This window comes from Rhyacophila brunnea, unplaced genomic scaffold (assembly GCF_057557595.1).
Source record: "Rhyacophila brunnea isolate RB1 unplaced genomic scaffold, BYU_Rbru_1.0 scaffold_8, whole genome shotgun sequence".
NCBI classification, from domain to species: Eukaryota; Metazoa; Arthropoda; class Insecta; order Trichoptera; family Rhyacophilidae; genus Rhyacophila; species Rhyacophila brunnea.
Window position 1 is genome coordinate 29,084,631 of NW_028233350.1, and position 21,222 is coordinate 29,105,852.

Consider the following 21,222-nt stretch of genomic DNA (forward strand, 5'->3'; position numbering starts at 1 on the left):
CCAACAATAGCTGACAACTTAACCCATAGCTTACGGACCGCACACAATTGTGTTTTTGCTAATTACTTTTCAAATGCAAATTAACACGTTAATTACAAAATTAATTAAAAGGGCCTGTAAGCATTGTGTTAAGAGAAATAGCGACGCGATAAAAATAATTCAGGCCATCACAGAGGATTTACTTTGGTCATTATAACATACCCATATAATATAATGTTAACGTTCAAATTTCGCCATAAATTGATTACCAGCCCGCCTCACCATACTTTTTCACCATACTAGCCTGCTTCACCATACTTTCATATAACCTACCGCCCCTAGTTAGCAACAGTCAATTATATGGTTGTGCCTTTAATAAGTCTATATATTCTTTCGTGTACTGATAATAAACGTCATTAGGTATTCAGCAGCCGATAAATTTTATTACTAAATATTTCCTTCCTGAATATTATGATCCAATATATCACCGCAGCAGCTGTTAGCCTCAAAGCTTTCCATGAAATACATTGACGAAACCACCACAGGCAACCTTCGTTATTATTAAATTAATTAATCGTAGGTAGGATTTCTCAAGACCCACCCCTTTCCGCCCTTAATTCCTCACTTGAGGGTAGATACACCGGACTTATTACACTGGATAATTTTGTTAATAAACCACCCTTCAAAGTATATAACTAACAACCTTCGCAGTATCAACGTTGGAGGTGTGAAACGGATATGACACATCATAATATTAAAAATGCAAAAATGTTTTATGTTATCCAATTTTACAATATAATGGATATTCGACGTTGATAGTAATTATTGAAAATATTTATTTATTTATTATTATAAACGATTATTTCTGTTTTCAAAATGCAAAAAGAATGATATTTATTTTTCTGTCTCACAAAAAATCTCTATCTTTCCTCGTCGTAAACCCTATGATTGAAGACCATCATCAGTCCGGAATTGGTACTGAAACTCCAGTTTTCCCTATTTTCTGCAAGTTTTTCTTATAGATTCTATCGGTTTTCTAGTTGTCGGATTCACAAAAATTATTGCATCCGGACATAGAGACATCTTTGAATGTGGAATATATGACTATCTTCTTCTTGGCCGTGCACTCTTGGCTGAGGATCGTGACCACATTTAAATTTCGCCATCCTTTGAGCGAACAAGACTTTCCATCCTTCTCGATCTTCCGCTTCTCTCAGGGCAGAATGGATGGTGCCCCCAGTCAGCTCTTTCACTCGGTCGCTCCATCGCGCAGACGCTCTTCCTCTGCTTCGCCTTCTCTGGAGGTTACCCAAAACTACCAGTCTCTCCAGGTTGTCCGGTCCGCGCCTGACAATATGTCCAAAAAACTGCAGAATTCTTCTCAGACATATCTTCGAGAGCCGTTCCTTTATCTTCAGTCTCTGGATGATTGACTGGTTCATCCTGTGATCCGTCCAAGAAATGCGAAGCATTCGGCGCCAATACCACATCTCAAAGGCAGCAATTGCCTTCCGTTCTCTTGCCTTCAGGGTCCACGACTCGACTCCGTATAGCAATATCGAGAACACTAATGTTTGCACAAGCACCATTTTTGTGGCAATCGAAATTTGATGACTATACTTCGAATAATAATTTATACCGTTTAGTTTAAAAAAGTCTAACAAAAACAGAAAACATATATTCACTAAAATAATAATATTTCAGTATTGTTTCACGTTGACTTAATTTACTTGAAAATAAGCATAATTTATTATATTTGGATTGGTAAGTTTTTAAGCAGAATGCAACAAAAATACAGACACCATCCTTGTTTTGTGTTTGTTTTATCAATGATTATATGAATAACATGCATATTAACTTAAATATAAAATAATTAAGAAGGAACCTGTAAGTTTCATAAATACAATGTCGGATGTGTTTTAATTGAATGAAAGGTGGGTTTAGGCACGTAGAAAGCATTTTTACACTCGCTGAATTATAATATTCCACATATGTGTCGCTGAGTTTCAAAACCCGCTATAACACTTTTTCATTATGTTGAGAAAATCAATAAAAACTTTTTGAACTAAAAAGGTTTTTGAATGTTTCAGTAGTGTTGTAGCGGGATTTGATAGATACATTAATTTTGTTTCATAAATTAATGACAGTTAATCGTAGCGGCTTTTGAAAAAGGTAATAAAATTTTCATGTAGAGATTTTAATAACGAATACAACGATATATATCTTAATTATTTCGTGTGTTATAGCAGGTTTTGAAACTCAGCGACACATATAATGTTCCACAACGAGATGCAGCATCCCAGTTGCGATCGCCCGAGAGAATTAAATATAAAATATTAACACAATATACCCATTAGGCACCCCGCGAAGGTTTTTTATAACCAAAATATTAAATCAGGATCGATGCACCGTATCATACATCACACTCGAGTTTTTCTTCAGCAGTTGGCAGCAACACTATCATTACCAGGCCTGCGGGGCACTTGTTATGCAAACATGTCGTGAAAGAAAGGGAGGACTTCGGTTCGGTTGCAGAGGGCGTGCATTTATTAACCCCCTCCGTTGGATTAATGGTAGGCGACGGCTATATCGACGCCCTCAAAATTACTGTACTCTTTTTCTAAAGTACATGAGTAATTACTGTTAGGTAGGCACCCTTTAAAAAAAAAATTCCAAAGGGAATGGAACGAAATATCAATGATACTTTTATACGAATGGTACAGTATCCTTCACGTAACCTTGCCATTGTACACAGTGACAAGGATTTGTATGTATACGCAACCGTATAATTGCATTAGTAAAAGCCAGGCACTCGATTGGTTTACTCATGTTTTAATTCAAAAAAATCTATTCCAAATGGCAACGTTATATGACGGCTACTCTAATATATTGTAAAAACATTTTTGATACGATTGATCACCCTGTTAGACCGAGCCATTGGAGAATAGGTCAAGCATAAGATCGCGCCACTTCACTCGGTCCATCACCACATTCCGCGCCCTCCCGACATGTAAATATAGCAGCGAGTTTATTTTATGACATTCTCAAAAGTTTCTTTAATTTATATGTTAATTGTTGTTTCCATTCGCTACCAAACGACTGTCTCACACATCAAAGATACCTACACAGGATAACTCTAGTAATTACAATTAAAACCACATGAAAAATTTATTGAAATTATGATGATGGTATTTTTATCAGGTAGAAAATTTCAGTTTAGCAACTTCAAATTAGTTAGCAAAATCTAACTTAGCAGACAAAACCGTCCTGATTATTTTTTTTCTATTATGTGGATTAATTATCTATTTTATTTCAATTATTGTAATTAGAGTGAAAAAATTTAAACTTGCCTTCACACTTTTATTTTAAGCACTCGGTTTACAGTTTTTTTTAAGATGCATTACATCGTTAATAATTATTGATATTGGATTAATTCACACTTTACATTTTGAATAAATACAAAAGATAGTTTAAAATAAACGTTATTTAGTCTGTACTAATTATTGTCATAAGCCTAGAAGCTTTTAGGTCGATTAATCTAGTCACCGATCCACGTCTTATGAATATAGCGATATTGTTAATTCGCCAGAGCCGCACTCATAGTCAAAACACCACAGAAATAGTTGTTCATTTTTAAATATATAAATATCCCACATTCTGATATCATCATAATAGATAGCACTACAACAATATAATGTTGAAAGCGTGGAATGACACCAATTTCCAGGGAAACAAAATGATTTAAATTAGCAATACATCACGTGACTAATTTAATTTCTTAATTTCTGAAGACATGCATATTTTATTCAATATATAAAATTATATGTTTTCGGAATCAATAAAGAATAATGTAAATCTTTTATAAAATCATATCAATGTACTCGTAATATAAATTACTGGCGAAGTTTTCAATACTGAGCGATTAAATTTTACATATACCTACCTTTAGTTGTAAAAAGAATACGGATACGAGATTTTTTTTAAATAATAATACATAGAAAACCATTTCTCTATAGTCTACAGTCTATATAATGCAAATTTTACGATTTTTTATCCGTGAGAAATGAAACTACCATGTGAGAAACCAGCAACATTTTTAAATACTATGAAATTAATAGCTTTGTAATCGGTAATATTTAAAGAATTATATTATATATAATATAGATTATCGAATGTTTTTAGAGATTTTAGAAAGGTCAAATTATAAAAACAAATAATATTTAAATTGCGCGTGTTGAATTTATTCTGACATTTTTAAATAAGCCGAAGGTAATGAGAACAAATTGCCGCGCGTTACGTGGCGTCACTATAGTTATACCAATATATTGATGACTGTCTAATTGTGTACTGTTTGTCGTTTTGTTTGTTAAGGTCGTTTACATCCGTCTTCACCGTGATATATTAAGTATCTACTTAATTTATATTATATTTTGTGAATTCGGCTCTGTGTTTCTTTCTGAAACTTCACTAATACTATTAATACAGCACTGAGAAACTTGTAGGTACGTCAATCCGAGGTTTATCAAAATACATCAAAGTACATTGTGGTCCGTATTTTGAAATGTTTAAATAATATTTCATTACACTTTTCCATATCAGTTCATTCAATTACTCGTATGCACTATGGTTTCTTATACATGATGCATGTAGGTAAACATGAGTAAGACCTACTTCACCTTAAACAGCGTAAAGTCTTGTGGGTATATACTTAAAAAGTTGACAACCTCAAAAAACCTTTAAAATTGTCATAATTTATTTTGCAAGAAATAATGTTTTAATGAGGTGCTCTGCAATCAATGGTTTCCCATTTTCTGCGATTAATTCCGACGAGCCAGGCTGAGTTATTGTTTTGACTGTATTTTTTACTGTATTATTTTCTTATTGTGAACGTATTGATGTAATAATTTGTAATGTTTATAATGGGTTGAATTATACAATCATAATTAATATAAGTACTGTTTTTTATTCGACGAATAATTTACAAGATTTAAAAATGTAACATTCTTTTATTGAATGAATCAAAGTATTAATTCTTGCTATTTTATTTTTTCAGAACATCATGGTGAATTTTCGTGCGGACATTATTTTTACCGAACCATGTTCATGGATGAGGATGCTCACACACTCTACGTTGGAGCCATGTAAGCAATCATATTATGTTGTATATTTTTGTTTTATACTAAGATCAAACCCACAGGAGCTACAATTTGACATCCGAGTCGACCGAAAAAATCGTTTATAGTTGCCATGTGGTGTATATAAGTGTGGTCAATTTTATATGACAGCACTTAGAAAAGTCTGCGACTGCAGCGTGTGGCTAGTTTTGATCGCATGACAATAATAACTAACTATTATAGCGCCAGTACACGTGCATGGATTTACTGGCAGAAATAGTGTAAATTTTAAATTAACGTGAAAATAACTGTTTACACGTAAAAGCGCTGACTGTTCCTCCAATCTCATTCTTCAAGACTTAGCGAGACGCGATTTTGTCATTTTATGGTACTATTTGAGAGATCGTAAAAATTGGTGAACCTCAAAATGAGTCTCTTTGCGTGTAGTTCGTTTTTTACCGGCAGGTTCGCCACTATCATTCTATTGCGCAGACGCAGATCGAAAAAATCCCAACTGTCGCATAAAAATTCAGAAGCTTCCAAACTTTTTTGATCCATGCATGCAGTCTTGCAACTTGCATGACAATACGTGCTAACACGTGCATTTTCTTGTTATTGCCGCGATAATACGTACTGTCAGCAGTAAATTTATGTTAGTGTAAACGGGGTATTATTACAAGTTTAGTTATCGCGGTGTTTAATTTAATATATGCGTTTGATTCTAAAAATCCAGTCCATACGTTTAAGGCTATACTTCAGCTGGGGCATGGTCTAAAACGATCGTGACTACGCGACGCGAAGATTGTGCAAACGACGCGTGCACAACAAAACATAATTTGTCATAAAAAATCAACAAGCGTCCATTTAATGTTATGTTTATTGTTCTATTAGTAATAATAATAATATATTCATTGACATATTCTCTTTTTCAAGTAAATGGGTAACGTTTTTTAATCATCTTTATACGATTGAAGAATTAATTCCCCCGACGCCATCACAAAACAAATTGACGTGTTCACAGCTCGACTTTCGCTCTCCGATTGGCAGCCAGTACGAAATTTCGTCGCACCTATACTTGAAAATTATTTGCCGTTTCACTGTATGCTCTTAACTCAAATATAGGTATTCAAATTAATTTTAATCTTATTAAAAATTATTCATTAGAGTAGCTAAAAAATCTATCAAATTGGTTTATTCGGATACATAATCTGGACCTACTTTCTTCTTGGCTTTCATCTAGCAACAGTTGCAGTTTTATTTTAATCCATTTACTGTTATAATAATAACCTATTATGGGATTTAAATTATAAATATATCAATCAGGATGCGGGATATATCAAAATTATTATACTTATAAATATACTAAACATTAATATATTACACCATTATTAGAGTTGTAATTTAGTACACATGTAAAATACTTGCGTAAAAAGTTAATTAGGTTATTTATTTTACTATCGTTGTAAAAAGAACTGAAGAATCTTAATAAACTAATAAACATTAGAATGCATGTAAGAATATTTGAAAAAATAACCGGAACTCTCTGTTGTGCAACACACACACGATAAGTGTAATGCCCTTGCTGTCTGCTAGGGCTTGAAAAATCATTTCATACCTAACCAATAGCGGTTACATACAATATAACGATTCAATTCCTCAGATATGCCGATGATATCGATATAGTGGCGAGCAGCTTAGAAAGAGCTGCTAAATAAGTGGGAATCCAGATAAATGAATTAAAATCAAAAATACATGCTTGCATGTAAGTTTCCACCAAGCTTTATCACTCACACTTAAAAGCGACAAATTTGCGAAAGTGAACGAATGTATTTATATGCATTTGGGATTACGCGTTATCTCTCAAAATGGCATCAGCTAAGAATATTAGTAGAGGAATAAAATTACTCTGCAAAAAATAAAACTCCTACTACGGTTTACAAATATATTTCAGATCAAGACTGAAACAATCAAGGAAAACCAATCTAAAGCTATACAAATCGCTCATCAGGTTCATATTGAACTATTGATCATAATTCTGGGTCTTATCAAGAAAGATAATGAAAAGGGTCTTCGGAGCTGAGTGAGAAATGGACAACGTGTTGTAAGTAGAGTTGGGTTTCGGGAATTTCCCGATGGGATTTCTCGAGAATTTTTCAAAATTTCCCATCCCGAATCTCGAGAATTGAAATTTTTAACATTTTGGGATATCCGGATCGTGAGAATCTTTTCTCGGGATTCGAGATTTCTTTATTACCAAATATTAATTGAAAAACGATTTTCTATATGAAAAAAGTGGACATAAAACACAATACGTTCAAAGACTGATCGGGGCATTTAACACAATTAAGCCAACGTCGACTCAAAATGAGCGCAATTTTTACAACATCAGGGAATTTTATGTCTCAAAGGCGTACGCGATTGTCAGACGCAGCGATTAACAGTCTGTGTTTTTTGAAATTCTATTTTAATAAATAATGTTTTCAATTAAGTGTGTTTGCCTACTAATATTTCGTTTGTCTTCTTACATTAATAAAAAAAATCATATTTTTTGGAATTCGTCTGTTTTTACACTGATGTTAGGATTTTTACAGGTTTTTTTTTAAATTTCCCGATATCTCGAGAATTCTCGAGAATTCTTTTCTGGAAATCCCGTATCTCGAGAATTCAAAATTTCATCATTTCGGGAAATCCCGAATCTCGAGATTGAGATTTTCTCGAGAAATACCCAACTCTAGTTGTAAGCAAGCTTCAAGAAGTTGAACACAGTTGTTTTATTAATATATACAAAATTTATTATATTAGATAAAAATAATATATTTAGAGCTATGAAAAATTTATATTTGGGACGCTTAATCACAAAAGAATTTATCCAATAATTATGAAACGTATAGCAGAGTTTATTCCATTATGATATTTCATTTACAAAGTGAGCTAACTCACATCCAATGAGTTATCCGTTTTTAATCGCCGACGTTGGCAGGTACGTATTCAAAATACGCTTTGTACAGACCATTTCAACTGATGATTCCAGCCGGCCAACACATTTGATTCCATCCCGCAGAATATTTAAACCAATAAATATTATTAATAAATAAAATAAGTCTTCCTAATTATTTCAAACATTAAACTAGCTAATTTTGTATGTAGGTCAACCAACACGTTCAATCATAGAAGTATACAATATGAGTAGTATGAGATATAAAATAAAAGATGATGGTCCCAATAATAGGCAGACAAAAAAAGCATAATTAAATCAAACAGTAAATATAGCAGCGACGAAGGGTAGAAGTAGGCTGTGGAGATTCAACATAAATAGTGCACACTAAACTTTATCATTCATGCTTATCTATTTTTTTGAACTAAGAATACTAAGGCTTGGACCATCCAGAGAATCTACGTTATATTATATTATATATTACAAACGTTCATATGAAAGTACATATGTTAAAATTGTTGCAAACCAAAACATTATAATAATATGAGGTGGCATATTATAATATATGGCTTTAAATATTTCACACATTAATGGTGACGTAATTAAGGCTTCAGTTGAGGCATGGTCTAAAAAGATTGTGGCTAGGCGATGCGCGGATTTTGCAAATGACGAGTGCCGAACGAAATAAAATTTGTCATAAAAATTCAGCATGCGTCCATTTAATGTTATGTTTATTGTTATATTACTGATAATAATAGTATATTCATTGACATGTTTTCTTTTTAAGTACATACGTAAAGTTTTTTAGTCATCTTTACACGATTTAAGAATATATTCATCCGACGCCATGACAAAACAAATCGACGTGCGCACACCTCGACTATCGGTCTCCGATTGGCGACGAGTGCCAAATTTCGTCGCACCTACTGTTGAAAATTATTTGCCGTTTCACTGAAGTACGCTCTTAAGTTATTCAGCATCATTTTATATTTGACTAAAACCTGGTAACCCTCGACTAATATTTTTTGACAGTACCAAGGAAATCACAGAGGAATAATTTATATCATAACGGCTTTTAAAATAGGAAACTCAAGTGACAGTCAGGAAACATTCTTCACTCTAAAATCACCAATTCAAGTACCTGTTCTAACAAAAAAAATAAACGATAGCTGCTACAATAAAAACAATTGTAAAATCAGCTTATTATTAATTACTTTGATATCAAAAATATTTTGCGAATATAATTAATACTTTGGACGTTGAAGACGCACCTGGCGCGTAATGACCAGGCGGCCGATCAATGTAATTAACGTGCATTCTAAAGGTAGTAATTAAAAAAACATTATCTAGTCAACAGCGAATGAGTTAATTTATGAGCTGTGATACGTTCTAAACGGATCGTCTTTCTATTACAATGTGTTGTTTTTGTAGACACTATGGTAATTTTATAATTACACATACCTTGGTTTAATCGGCGTAAAATACTCTGCCATATGTAAGAGCGTTAGTGATGCATTTGAATTCGAATTTGGATTCACTCAAAACCGATGATACGAGGGTGGGTCAATAAGTCCTTAGAAAAGCCGACAGGTGGCGCGACTAGTACTGTAAGCGGTTTGTTTTCATGCAGCGGCACTACCGATTCAGTATGCTGCGAAGTTTCAATCAGATTGGTCGGGTTGTTGTGTGTTTCTCGTACATTTAAAAAAAAATTTGCTTGTGGAAAATGGAAAAATGGAAAATGGAGAAAATTGAGCTTAGAGCTGTTATTAAACATTTTAATATAAAAGGGTTAACAGCAAAGGAAATAAAAAATGAGTTGGATTTAGTTCACGGCATATCTGCTCCTTCACTTGCAACTATTTATAACTGGTTAAATGAATTTAAACGTGGTCGTACATCAACAAAGGATGAACCACGCTCAGGACGTCCTGTAGAGGTGACTACACCAGAAATGATCAATAAAATCCACGATATGGTGTTAAGTGACCGAAGATTAAAGTTGAGTGAGATAATTGAGGTTACAGGGATCTCAAAAGGTAGCGTCATTTCTATTTTACATGACAAATTGGGCATGAAAAAAATTTCTGCAAGATGAGTGCCGCGTTTGCTCACAGTCGACAATAAACGCAATAGGGTGGTGGCCTCTAAAGCCCTGTTGTCGCTCATGCAACGCAATCCGCATGAATTTTTTCGTCGCTTTGTGACTGTAGATGAAACATGGATACACCACTATACTCCCGAGACGAAAGAACAGTCAAAGCAGTGGATTGCGAAAGGCGAACCATGTCCAAAGAAGGCGAAAACCGTAAAATCAGCTGGTAAGGTTATGGCTACTGTATTTTGGGATGCACGTGGAATTATTTTCGTTGACTATTTGGAAAAAGGAAAAACAATAACAGGGGATTATTATGCATCTTTATTGGACCAGCTAAAAAACAAAATTGAAGAAAAACGGCCTCATTTAAACAGGAAAAAAATCCTCTTTCATCAGGACAATGCCTGTGTTCACACATGTTTACGATCAATGGCTAAAATTGAAGAATTGAAGTTCGAATTGGTCGACCACCCACCGTATTCGCCAGATTTAGCCCCCAGTGACTTTTTCCTTTTCCCAAACTTAAAAAAATGGCTAAGTGGACAACGTTTTTTTTCAAATGAAGAAGTCATCGATCGGACAAATGCTTATTTTGAGGACCTTCCGAAAACTTATTTTTCTGACGGTTTAAAAAAAATTGAGAAACGTCTAACCAAGTGTATTGAGCTCCAAGGAGATTATGTTGAGAAATAAAAAAAAAATACAAAAATAAAAACTGTTTTAATGCTTTTTTCTAAGGAATTATTGACCCACCCTCGTATCATACTGGAGTGACAAATATCCCAAATGAATACAACTGAGTAAACCTGTATTTTTTCTTAAATTCAATATGTGTATTTTAATTCAAGTCAGGACTAAAGAGGTTGGGTAAAATAGCAGACAACTAATCCCCACAAGTATATTAAGTTAATTTAGAATAAGTCTTCGTAGTGAAACTGTAATCACTACATGCACCGGTGTCTACGAGCACAGCTGTGAAGTTAGCCCATTATTCATGTGATAGAAGCGTAATTAACAGGGCTCAACATATGGCCTACTAGCTTGTCAGATCGTATCTACTCAGAGGTGCGCGTTTGATTAACGCCCTTCCCGCACGAATAATATCAAGAAATAATAATGCGATATTAATATTGCCGCCCCCTGACTACAGCCCTGTCACTCTTCTTCAAATATCTTGGAGTGTGAGTAATGAGGTGTCGCTTTATAAACTATGTATATTTTTAATTTAACACGATAAGAACGTATAGGAATCATTTTGACTATAAATTACATCCCAATCACGGTACGTAATATGAATGTAATTAGGTACTATGCGATAAAATTAAAATACTAGTATAGTGATGTCCATGGCCCCCATAAGGGGAGGTGGGCTGACAGGGCTCTAACCTGGGGGCCCGCTTTAGGATGTAGGCCATAGTGATGTTATCTTTACAGCAGTATGTATATTATATTGTCTCTTATACTGGCGAAAACAAAATGTTATAAGAACATATTATAATGTTGTGATTGGCCTTCTTTATAATTACAGATGTCAGCTGTTCTCGTATAGGCTGGACCGACATAACAATATTATGTCTAAATATATATCCTGGATGCTCTATAGCAGATATGTCCAACACGTCAATCAGGATGGATTTTGGTCGCACCCACTTAATCGCACCATCGCCAGGCCAATAAGAATTGAGTCGTGATATATAATTTAATTGAAATTTTGAAATACCATTCCTATTTTTATTTCCAGCTTGCGTGAAAGTTGTTTTCAATAATTATCCACGATGATGCCCGCGTGACGTTGTATCACTTGAGTCGTAGTGCATCACTCACGGCCTGCCGCCGGAGTGGTAGAAAGAAAAGATTTAAATACTCACGCTTTAAACTGAGATGATTATTTAGCACTTGCATTGATTTAAAATACAATATTTTTTTAAACATAATATAATTGAAATGCTACGAGCAATGTGAATAGATTTTTTATTCTATTTTAAGTAATAAAATTACAACGTGAGAAACTAGCGACACTTTTACATAGTATGAAAATTTTGGTCTGTAGTCTAACTAATATTAATTGTAGGAAAATAAGAAGCGCTTCACTTTGGAGGGATATGAAATGTTCAGACGTCCGTATAGAAAAATGCGCATTACTTCTAGCTAGATGTATGTAATCACAATTTGCACAATATCTATGTGTGTATTATTATTATGAGTTTCCCATGTTATATTACCACAATATGCAGTCTTCGCTACTGCGCTATAGTATACCCCCGAAAGAGTGTAGAATCGTCATGAATGCTGAAGTGATAACATTATTTGCTCTTTGTTTGGGTGTAGTTTTGAACATTGAACAAATTATTTCTAGCAGACTTTATCTGTGACGCAACATAACTTTGATTGAACATACTGTCACAAGAATTGTAGTATAAACAAGACCTAGCGAGACAGCTGGCTCTGCTAGTTGAAGTATAAATTCATTACCCATTATGGTAAATCACCAAATTAATATAACATGCTACTCAATATCTATAAAACGTATTATGATAATTGTAATGCCGTATGACGAGTGACGAATTAATTTCGGTGACTTGTTGAATGAAATTTGCCTATTGTATGTGACAAAATCTTTTAGTGAATAGAATGGGTAGATATAATAACTAGTCAATAATTTTATTTCTAGCTTTTTCCTTTCATTTATTTATAGGTATTATATAGGTATACACTAAATATATTTTAAGCAAAATCATGTACTATTATTACTTATACGTGAACTATAATTACTGTAATATATTCATTAACTAATTAAAATATTGAAAAATATATATTACGTAGTCGAAACCTAATTAATACATAAAATTAAATACTGACTAGAACCCGTTTCTTTTGTTACGAAATCGGTATTAATTAATATACATACTATTATATATATTTTACAAAACGATACTATTGTTAAATATAACGGCTTGACATCTATAATTTTGTTAAATTATTAACATGTGTCGAAGTAATTCTGGATTGGAACCGTCTCCTCGTGTCAAGCCTATACGGCACCATTAGCGAGGGGTGCAAGATTAGTAAATGCGCTACCTAAAGACATAGATATTTTCAATGATGTACTTTGCATTTTGATTTTGAAACTGTATTTTTCTGTATAAAATTGGATGTTTTTTATTTTCAAAAATTATATTTTTCTGTATTAAATTGTACTTAAGTATGTTTTGATTTTATTTCATTTTTTTTGTTATTATTATTATTATTGTTATAATATTTTTTTCTATATTCTCTTCTCTTTTATGAGGGTAATATTTGACTTACAATGTAAATCTCATGTTGTGTACGTCTTGAATTTAGATTTGTTATGTCCACAATGTTTTGTATTCTTACATAAATAAATAAATAATTATCTATATTTTGAGAATAAAAAACGCAAAATCAACCTTTTCGAAAGATTCAGTATTTACTTGGTGGTAATTCAGGAAAAAAGTTAAAATAAGGTTTTCCATTTATATTGGCGTAAACAAACCAAGAAATAAACTTATTTTATAATTCATAATACTTTTTGGCGTAATGGTAAAAATATAAGACGCTACGTCCGACAAATTTAACTTGCGTTAGTGGAATTAATTAAGTTAACCGCCAACTGTAAAATATAAAAAAATCTACTTGTATTGTTACTGTTTAAATAACCATTAAGTCTTTAGTGCTGGCTTATTTTAAGTTGTCTGGCTGTATTTATTTCATCGGTAAATCACATACTCCATTAAGTCCGGGAGGGTAAATTCGCAAATTTCACGAAGGCTGTGCAAAAAAGGTTCGGCGCTTAGTTCCCATGTAAACTGTTAAACCGAGCCCACAAAAAGTGTGATTGATTTACTTAAAAATAGCCCCCGGTTTACAACTTAACACGTGCCCCTTGCGAATTGAAAAACAATTTATTGGAAAATCATACTGTAAGTTTGCAATAACGTTTTTTGGCATACCAAAATATTACAGTATTTGCCATTTTTTCCGCCCGGCAATGTAAGTCTTATATATTTTCAATATAGTTATAATTATATTTGGTAGAGCTTTTCGCAGTGGACTGTATTAATTGGTGGGTGATGATGCTGGGAATTCCGGATATAGGGGAAGGGGGTGATGAGCAAGAAGACGTGGCCAGGGAACTCAGAAATAATGGAAACTGAAATACATAACGGGTAAGGTGATAGCAGGTAACCGACTCGAGTAAGGAAGAATCCGGGTTATACTTACACACGTGTCAAGAATACGTTTTACGTCGAATACTGAAAACTGCTCTCGGTTTATGCATTTACGCTCATTTAATGTTGGTGTATTACACACACTATTGCATGTGCATAATGCGTGCTTCATTTTCGTAGGACACTCACACATTCAAAACCGTGCATCAAGATGCGGCGCATTGAATATAGCCTATCGGTATTCTATTTATTATCTGTTCTGTGGTCGTGGCACTGACCTTTTGATGAGATGAGGGCTGGCGCACACTGGCACTGGTCCCAGGTCATACACACACGCATTGGTTGTTTTGTGTCACCCTGTTGACGCACTTGTTTCACAGTTTATGGATGATTATGATCTTGATTAATGATAATGATTTGTATGTATGATTGAACGAATATCTTTCAGATATGTTTTGAGTTACTCCTGAGTTTTCAATCAATTACTAGCCACGGTAAGCTGTCAGAAGCCCGCTCGCGTCGGCTGTTGGTCGTAACTGCTTGTCTCTTGCAATTAGGGTAGTTTTTTACCCGTTATTGCTCTTGTGACAATACTACTAGATTAATGAGGTGGGTCGGGAACTAAGGATGGAAATGGGAATATAAATGGCCCAACCAATATTTATTATAACATTTATGGTCATAGCAGTAGTCCCTATAAGGTCGATCGCTAATATATATACTTATTATAATAATATTGTGTTTTCTAGACAGAGAAAAGATGCAATTTTCTGTATCAATAATCTATACTACATCAGTGGCGCACCCAGGATTTAATATTGGGGGGGGCCCAAGTTGGAGAATGTAAATTAGTCCCATAGGCTCTTTTCTTCTTCATATAATTATTTTTACATATTTTCACAATACACGGCGATATATTTGTACAGTTTCTCATAGTCCTAGCCTAAGTGGAGGCATAGTGGCGGTAACCGTTGAGCGTGTCATCAGCGACTGGCGGATTGGAAGTGACTAACAGCGACCATGCTGGACATGTGCACCTAGTTTGCTAAAACATTTCTTAAAAATAATATCGGCTGTGCTACCCGCTTGGTCTAGAGCAGTGTTTCCCGAAGTGTGGTACGCGTACCCCCTGGGGTACGGGAAGAGTTTGGTGGGGGTACGCGCTGCACCGGGCTATGGCTACGCCTGGTGCAACAAGCATTAATACAACATCCATGCTAGAAGGCTTATCGCAAGCGGAAGAAGAGCAATTGTTGGAATTATTAGCTTCAGACTGATTCTTGCAAAATATATATAAGGAGTGTACTTAAACATCATTTAGGTTGCAAATGCAACATGTGTATCCAGTTTTAACAGAGAAATTCCTGAAATACATTGCCATTTTCAACTTCATATCCATAAGAAATTGCTTTTTCAGCATTTGTAGACATTAAGTCAAAAAAAGGAACAGCCTTTGGGAGTGGAACCGCATTTCAGATTAAAATTAATAACCAGGGAACCAAATTATGATGATCTGTCGTTTCATTATAAATAATTTCATCCTTCTCATTTTTATAATGAATGTTATTTTTTATAATATAACTTTTATTTATATTTTATTATGAATGAATTTTATTTTTCGTTTATTATTATTTTGTTAATGTACTACAAAAGGAATATATAAATATATTTTGATTGTTATTAAAGTACTTATATGCATTTTTCTTTGACGAGAAGTACTCAGTGTTGCGAAAATTATAGAAGGGGTACACAGATGTCGAAAGTTTTGGCAACACTGGTCTAGAGAGCTACAATATTTATGCCGAATTCCACCGAAAAAAATGATTTTTTGATCTACACCACCAACGACTGTAGTGGGTGTAGTCGTTCTTTTCGCCGAATGTTAATCATAGATTTTTGGTTTTTTAATATTGAGGTTCCAAAATATTAATTAAAAATGGACAAAAAAAGTATTATTGCATTTAACGTATACACAACCTAGTCAACACAACACAGCCTAATATCTCGTTTATCGGTCTTTTGTCTATTGTGCTCGGTGTACCTACACCATGGCCCTCATATCCTGAAACGGGCCCTCAAGCTAGGGCAGTGGTCGGCAAACCGCGGCTCGCGAGCCACATGCGGCTCTTTGGCCCCTTGAGTGCGGCTCTGCCACAGATGCTCTCTCCCATATTTGACATGGCTACAAAGAAGAAGCAAAGAAAATGGAAGAGGATAACCGTAAATGTAATGTTGAATAGACCGAGACTTGGCGTTTATTCAAAACTTAAATGGCACCGACCTGTATTTATGTGTCGGGAAAAATTGGCGCATTCAAATTTAGAGAGATACTACAACTAAAAACTCGTAATTTTGCACTAAATATTTTGTCGATGATGTAAGGAAGAAAGCAGCTGAGGAGAAGAGTCAAAACCCGTTACCGTTTTAAAAAAAAATCGGCTAGGTACATGTTCAAACACGCGCGTTAACATCATTTTACTCCCTGCTTCAATTATAGTTTGTCAATTTATGTGCTACGGCCGTATGTTGTAGCTTAACCACTGGGGAATGCCAAAAGAAATGGCGTATTTCAAAAAAACACTACTTTATTCTTAGGTCAATAATTATTATAGAGCAATCATTATTCGTAGGATGTTTATCACACCTTGAATGGTCAAAGACATAGCTTATAATAAGTATCTTTAGAATTATCTTCAAATGTGTAAATCTTGCCCATTTTTTGAATAATAAAATGCCTAATTCTTGTCAAATTTGGGATCACAGAGATTACAATATATTTTTTTATCGTAAATATTTCACTATAATAATGTCGATATAAATTATACTGAAGGTTTTATAAATGCGTTTAAAAATTAATAAATGTAAAAAATCTTAACACCACTGCACATTTATGTACTGAAATATGACTATATTCTACAACATTAGAGCGAGAGGTTTAAAAGAATACTATTTTATGTTATAGAAATACTTTATGCAGTCATCAAAAATGTTTAAAATAAATATAACGGGTAATAAGGCTTCAAAATTATATAAATAGATTATCTACAACGTTTAAGGTATGTCCAGGATCATGCTTTGAATATAGAACAAAAGCTCTATTAGGACCTACGCTGAGCATTTACCCCCTTAAGAAATTTGGCTCTGTTGATATTTGGCTCTATTGACTAATGAGTTTGCCGACCACTGGGCTAGGGTATTTGATAGGCCCCCTATCCACCACTTAGATTAAAGGCAGTGTGAAACACTACATTAACGTTTTTCAAATTGTGTTTTAGTTCAAATTGAGGATACTTATACAGTGAATTATTGGTGATTTTCAATACATCTACTTTGATAATGGAGCTGTCGAGTATTTTTTTATTTCAATTTTTTTTATATAAATATTATGGACATTACAAATTATAAGTTTAAGACGTTCACAACATGACATTTAGAAACAAAAATATATAAAACAGTATTACGAGTACATAAACAAGGAAGTACACCGGATGAGTTAAGCAGACCCTATTGTAAAAATTTATAAAAAAACGTCCACCTAAACTCATTCTCACGTAGGTGGAATATATCAACACCCGAAGCAATTTCGTTAAACATAGTATCGACACATAATAATCAGAAAATATATTGGACAATTATATAATTTAAAATGTTCATAGTCATGAAGGATAATAGCGCCGCAGGCGACTTTTTTTACTATTAAAGCTAATTTATGTTGTGTGTTTATCTCACTTATCTGGTCAACCCGACATGCCGGGCCCCCCACAGCCCGGGCCCCAGGCTAGAGCCCTGTCAGCCCTCCCCAGCCATGACCTATACCACTCCGGAATTCAGGTGGACACCGAGAATTTCATTAGGTACGGTTCACTATACAGTTCATTAGGGAACGGGTTTCTCAAAAAACCCGACATTAGTGTTTCGAAATTTTTGTGTTAGAAATTAAAATCTAAGAAATTTTACTGAAAAGGATGCTGGAGAATTACAAATCATTTTTTTGCCGTGTTATTTGTCTAAGTATGGTATAGTTTATTGGCTTTCGATTTCAATGTGTAAAATCATTCTGATGATTTTAATATTTTGGGGGGGGCCAAGGCCCCTTGGCCCCCCCCCCTGGGTGCGCTACTGTACTACATAACCCTCGTTTCACACGAAGCGAATATTGTCGCGCGATATAAAGTTGCGGGACAATTTTTTATATACACGTCAGCAAGATGATCCCGCTATAATATTTGCTACATGTGAAATGAGGGTAATGTGTCTGTTTGTTAGGCCATAACTGAATATTAATTTTCTTTTACAGTTTATAGATTAAATTATTATTGCATTTTTTTTCTGGTGCTCCAAACCTGAAGTCTGCTTCTAACTAACATGACACCGCATTTCGTGGATTAAGAATCTCTGTGATTGGTAGCAGTGCAGCTCTAAATAATTATTCCGAAAAGCACCAATAGAGTGAAGATTACATGGATGGTGGCCGATCTACGTTAGGAAACGTAATAATAATATTACGAAGAATATTTCAGTTATACATAATATTAGGTTTGTAGATTTTAGGTAGATTTGGTAAAATAATTATCTGACAACGCTGCAAGATTCACACGTAGCCAATAAAAATATATCGTAGACTGCAATCGTCTCACGTACTGCATACATTTTCTTACGCCGCAAATAAGACTTTATTAGCAAATATACATAATAACTAGTCCTCTGTAGAAAAACCGGAAATGCGTAAGTCTTTTAGGTACAGCATGTTTCATGTGCAATAATTGATAAGCTACCACGATACTCCATCACACTTCTTCTTCTTCGATGGCGCTACAGCTCAAGTCGAGATCTGGCCTCCTGCACCGCCGTCCTCCAGCCGGAACGGTCCTCCGCACGTCTTTTCCAGTTCCTGATTTTTAGCAGCTGGTTGGCATCTTTTGTAATTTTATCACCCCATGGTGTGCGTGGCTTTCCCACTGGCCTTTCCCCCCCGGGTTTCCTTCGAGGATCTTCTTCGATATCCCTGACTTAGGCATGCGCTGGACATGGCCTGCCCAGTATAGCCTCTGGAGTTTTATGAAGGTGGAGAGTTTTGAATCTTGGTATAAGCGGTATATTTCCGTGTTGTACCTAATTCTCCACTCTCCACTCTCCACCATCATTCATGGGTTCGTATATCCGCCTCAGGATCTTTCTCTCAAAGCAGTCCACCATTTCAGCTGCTTTCATATTTAGCGTCCATCTCCACCACACACAAATGTCAATATTAAATCATATAGGTAGGTACGTTAGCAAAAAGCACATAAACCAAAATCTGCACCAATGTCATTTATTTAAATATATTTTGTGCAAATGCACCACTAAACACTGCAGTTATTTTTTTAATTGTATATATAGAATGGATTGTAGGTGCATTAGCAGAATATAATAATAATGCTGTCAATGGACGCAGATATTATGTGTGTAAATAGAGTTAAGATTTCAATTAAATCCATTTATATTTATCAAGGATTATTTACAAGATCTTTTTTTATTTAGTATAGTAAATCAATATTTATGCGAAGGATATTCACGTAGTGTTTATGAATATACTGATGAAAATGCAGTTATTGAAAATAGTATTAAAATCATGAATGTAATTTTCTTAATTTATTCAATGTAACCCTGTTCCATATTCCAGTAACCTAGTAATTTGGCTGCTTATATTAAGTTGTTACGTGGGACATAACCAATATCCGTTTAGGCCTGCTTATGTAAAACGACTCATAGACTTTGTAATTTAACGACATGAACCTAAAGAAAAGATTGTAAGCGCTCATTTGTAAAGTAACTGCCCAAAGAAGCAGTATTGGCATGTGGCCAAAATATTAAAGAACGTAAATCAGGTATGCTAAACGTATTTTGTTCTGCGTATCACGTAAAAGAATTTAAATTCAGGTTTTACAAAATTGACTCGTTTATTATTTCCATTTTAATTAATTTAACACCATTGATCTATTTATGGTCTTTCCCACTCCCATAGATAAACTATTGCTCATTAATTCATTATAAATATCCAGAAAAACTGGTAACCAGATGTTCCTAAAATCACCTAAAACTAATTAACTTTACTCTCTTGTATAGTCCAAAGTGTTAAATAATTATAATCATCTAAAAGAAAGTTATTGATCAGTTCTAGAAAAGTGCCATAATCTCAGAGTAATGATAATATATAGAGAGCGCCTATTGTTCGGCAAAATGAAGCAATATTTCTTACGTATAGCACACAGTAGAACCTCGATTGTATCATTATCAACGTAACATAAAACGTTATACCATCGTGTTGCTTGTCAGTCTTTTTCTTTCGACCATGTCCGATCCTAATAGGATCATATGGGCCTCCACAGAGTAGAGGTTTGTATTAACAGATTTTGTTTTTTTTTACGAGAAATGGATGTCAGCCACTTGCTCAACCTATTAGGTCCATACCCTGACAGACACAAATTGAAAAACAATATGTGTACTTGCCAGACCCAGGATTCGAACCTGTGACCCACGTCGTTATAGTCCAAATTTAAATACAACATAGTCAACCATATGTGCAACTAAAATAACTAAAAATATTTAAATTTAACACAGAAACGATAAATTTCAGCAACTCGTGCTCGCAGTTTTTAAATGAATGAAATCAGTCAAATCTATATTTACCGGCGATGTTTACAAAAAATATTCTATTTTACTCTAACGCATTGTGCGGAGATATAAGCGTGCCGAATGCTAACTCACTCACACTTATGGTTCGTTTTCGTTCAGGCCTTAGTCACAACCTATTATATTATTATCTCGATACTGAAGTATATGTATACCTACGTCATAAACTTTGACGTCAATAATATTATAAAAGTATTTTGGTAATTTTGTGTTTTAACAGTGTGGTGGAATCGA

At 34.3% G+C, this 21,222-nt stretch overlaps 1 protein-coding gene across 1 annotated transcript in view; it reads left to right on the forward strand.

The window, feature by feature from the left end:
• LOC147064107 (semaphorin-2A-like) overlaps nucleotides 1-21,222 on the forward strand; it is a 654,225-nt gene that overhangs the window by 531,058 nt on the left and 101,945 nt on the right. Inside the window, exon 2 of the mRNA XM_085958708.1 lies at nucleotides 5,033-5,120. Within this exon, the coding sequence (XP_085814834.1) occupies nucleotides 5,033-5,120 (88 nt within the window). The remainder of the gene's footprint in view (nucleotides 1-5,032; nucleotides 5,121-21,222) is intronic.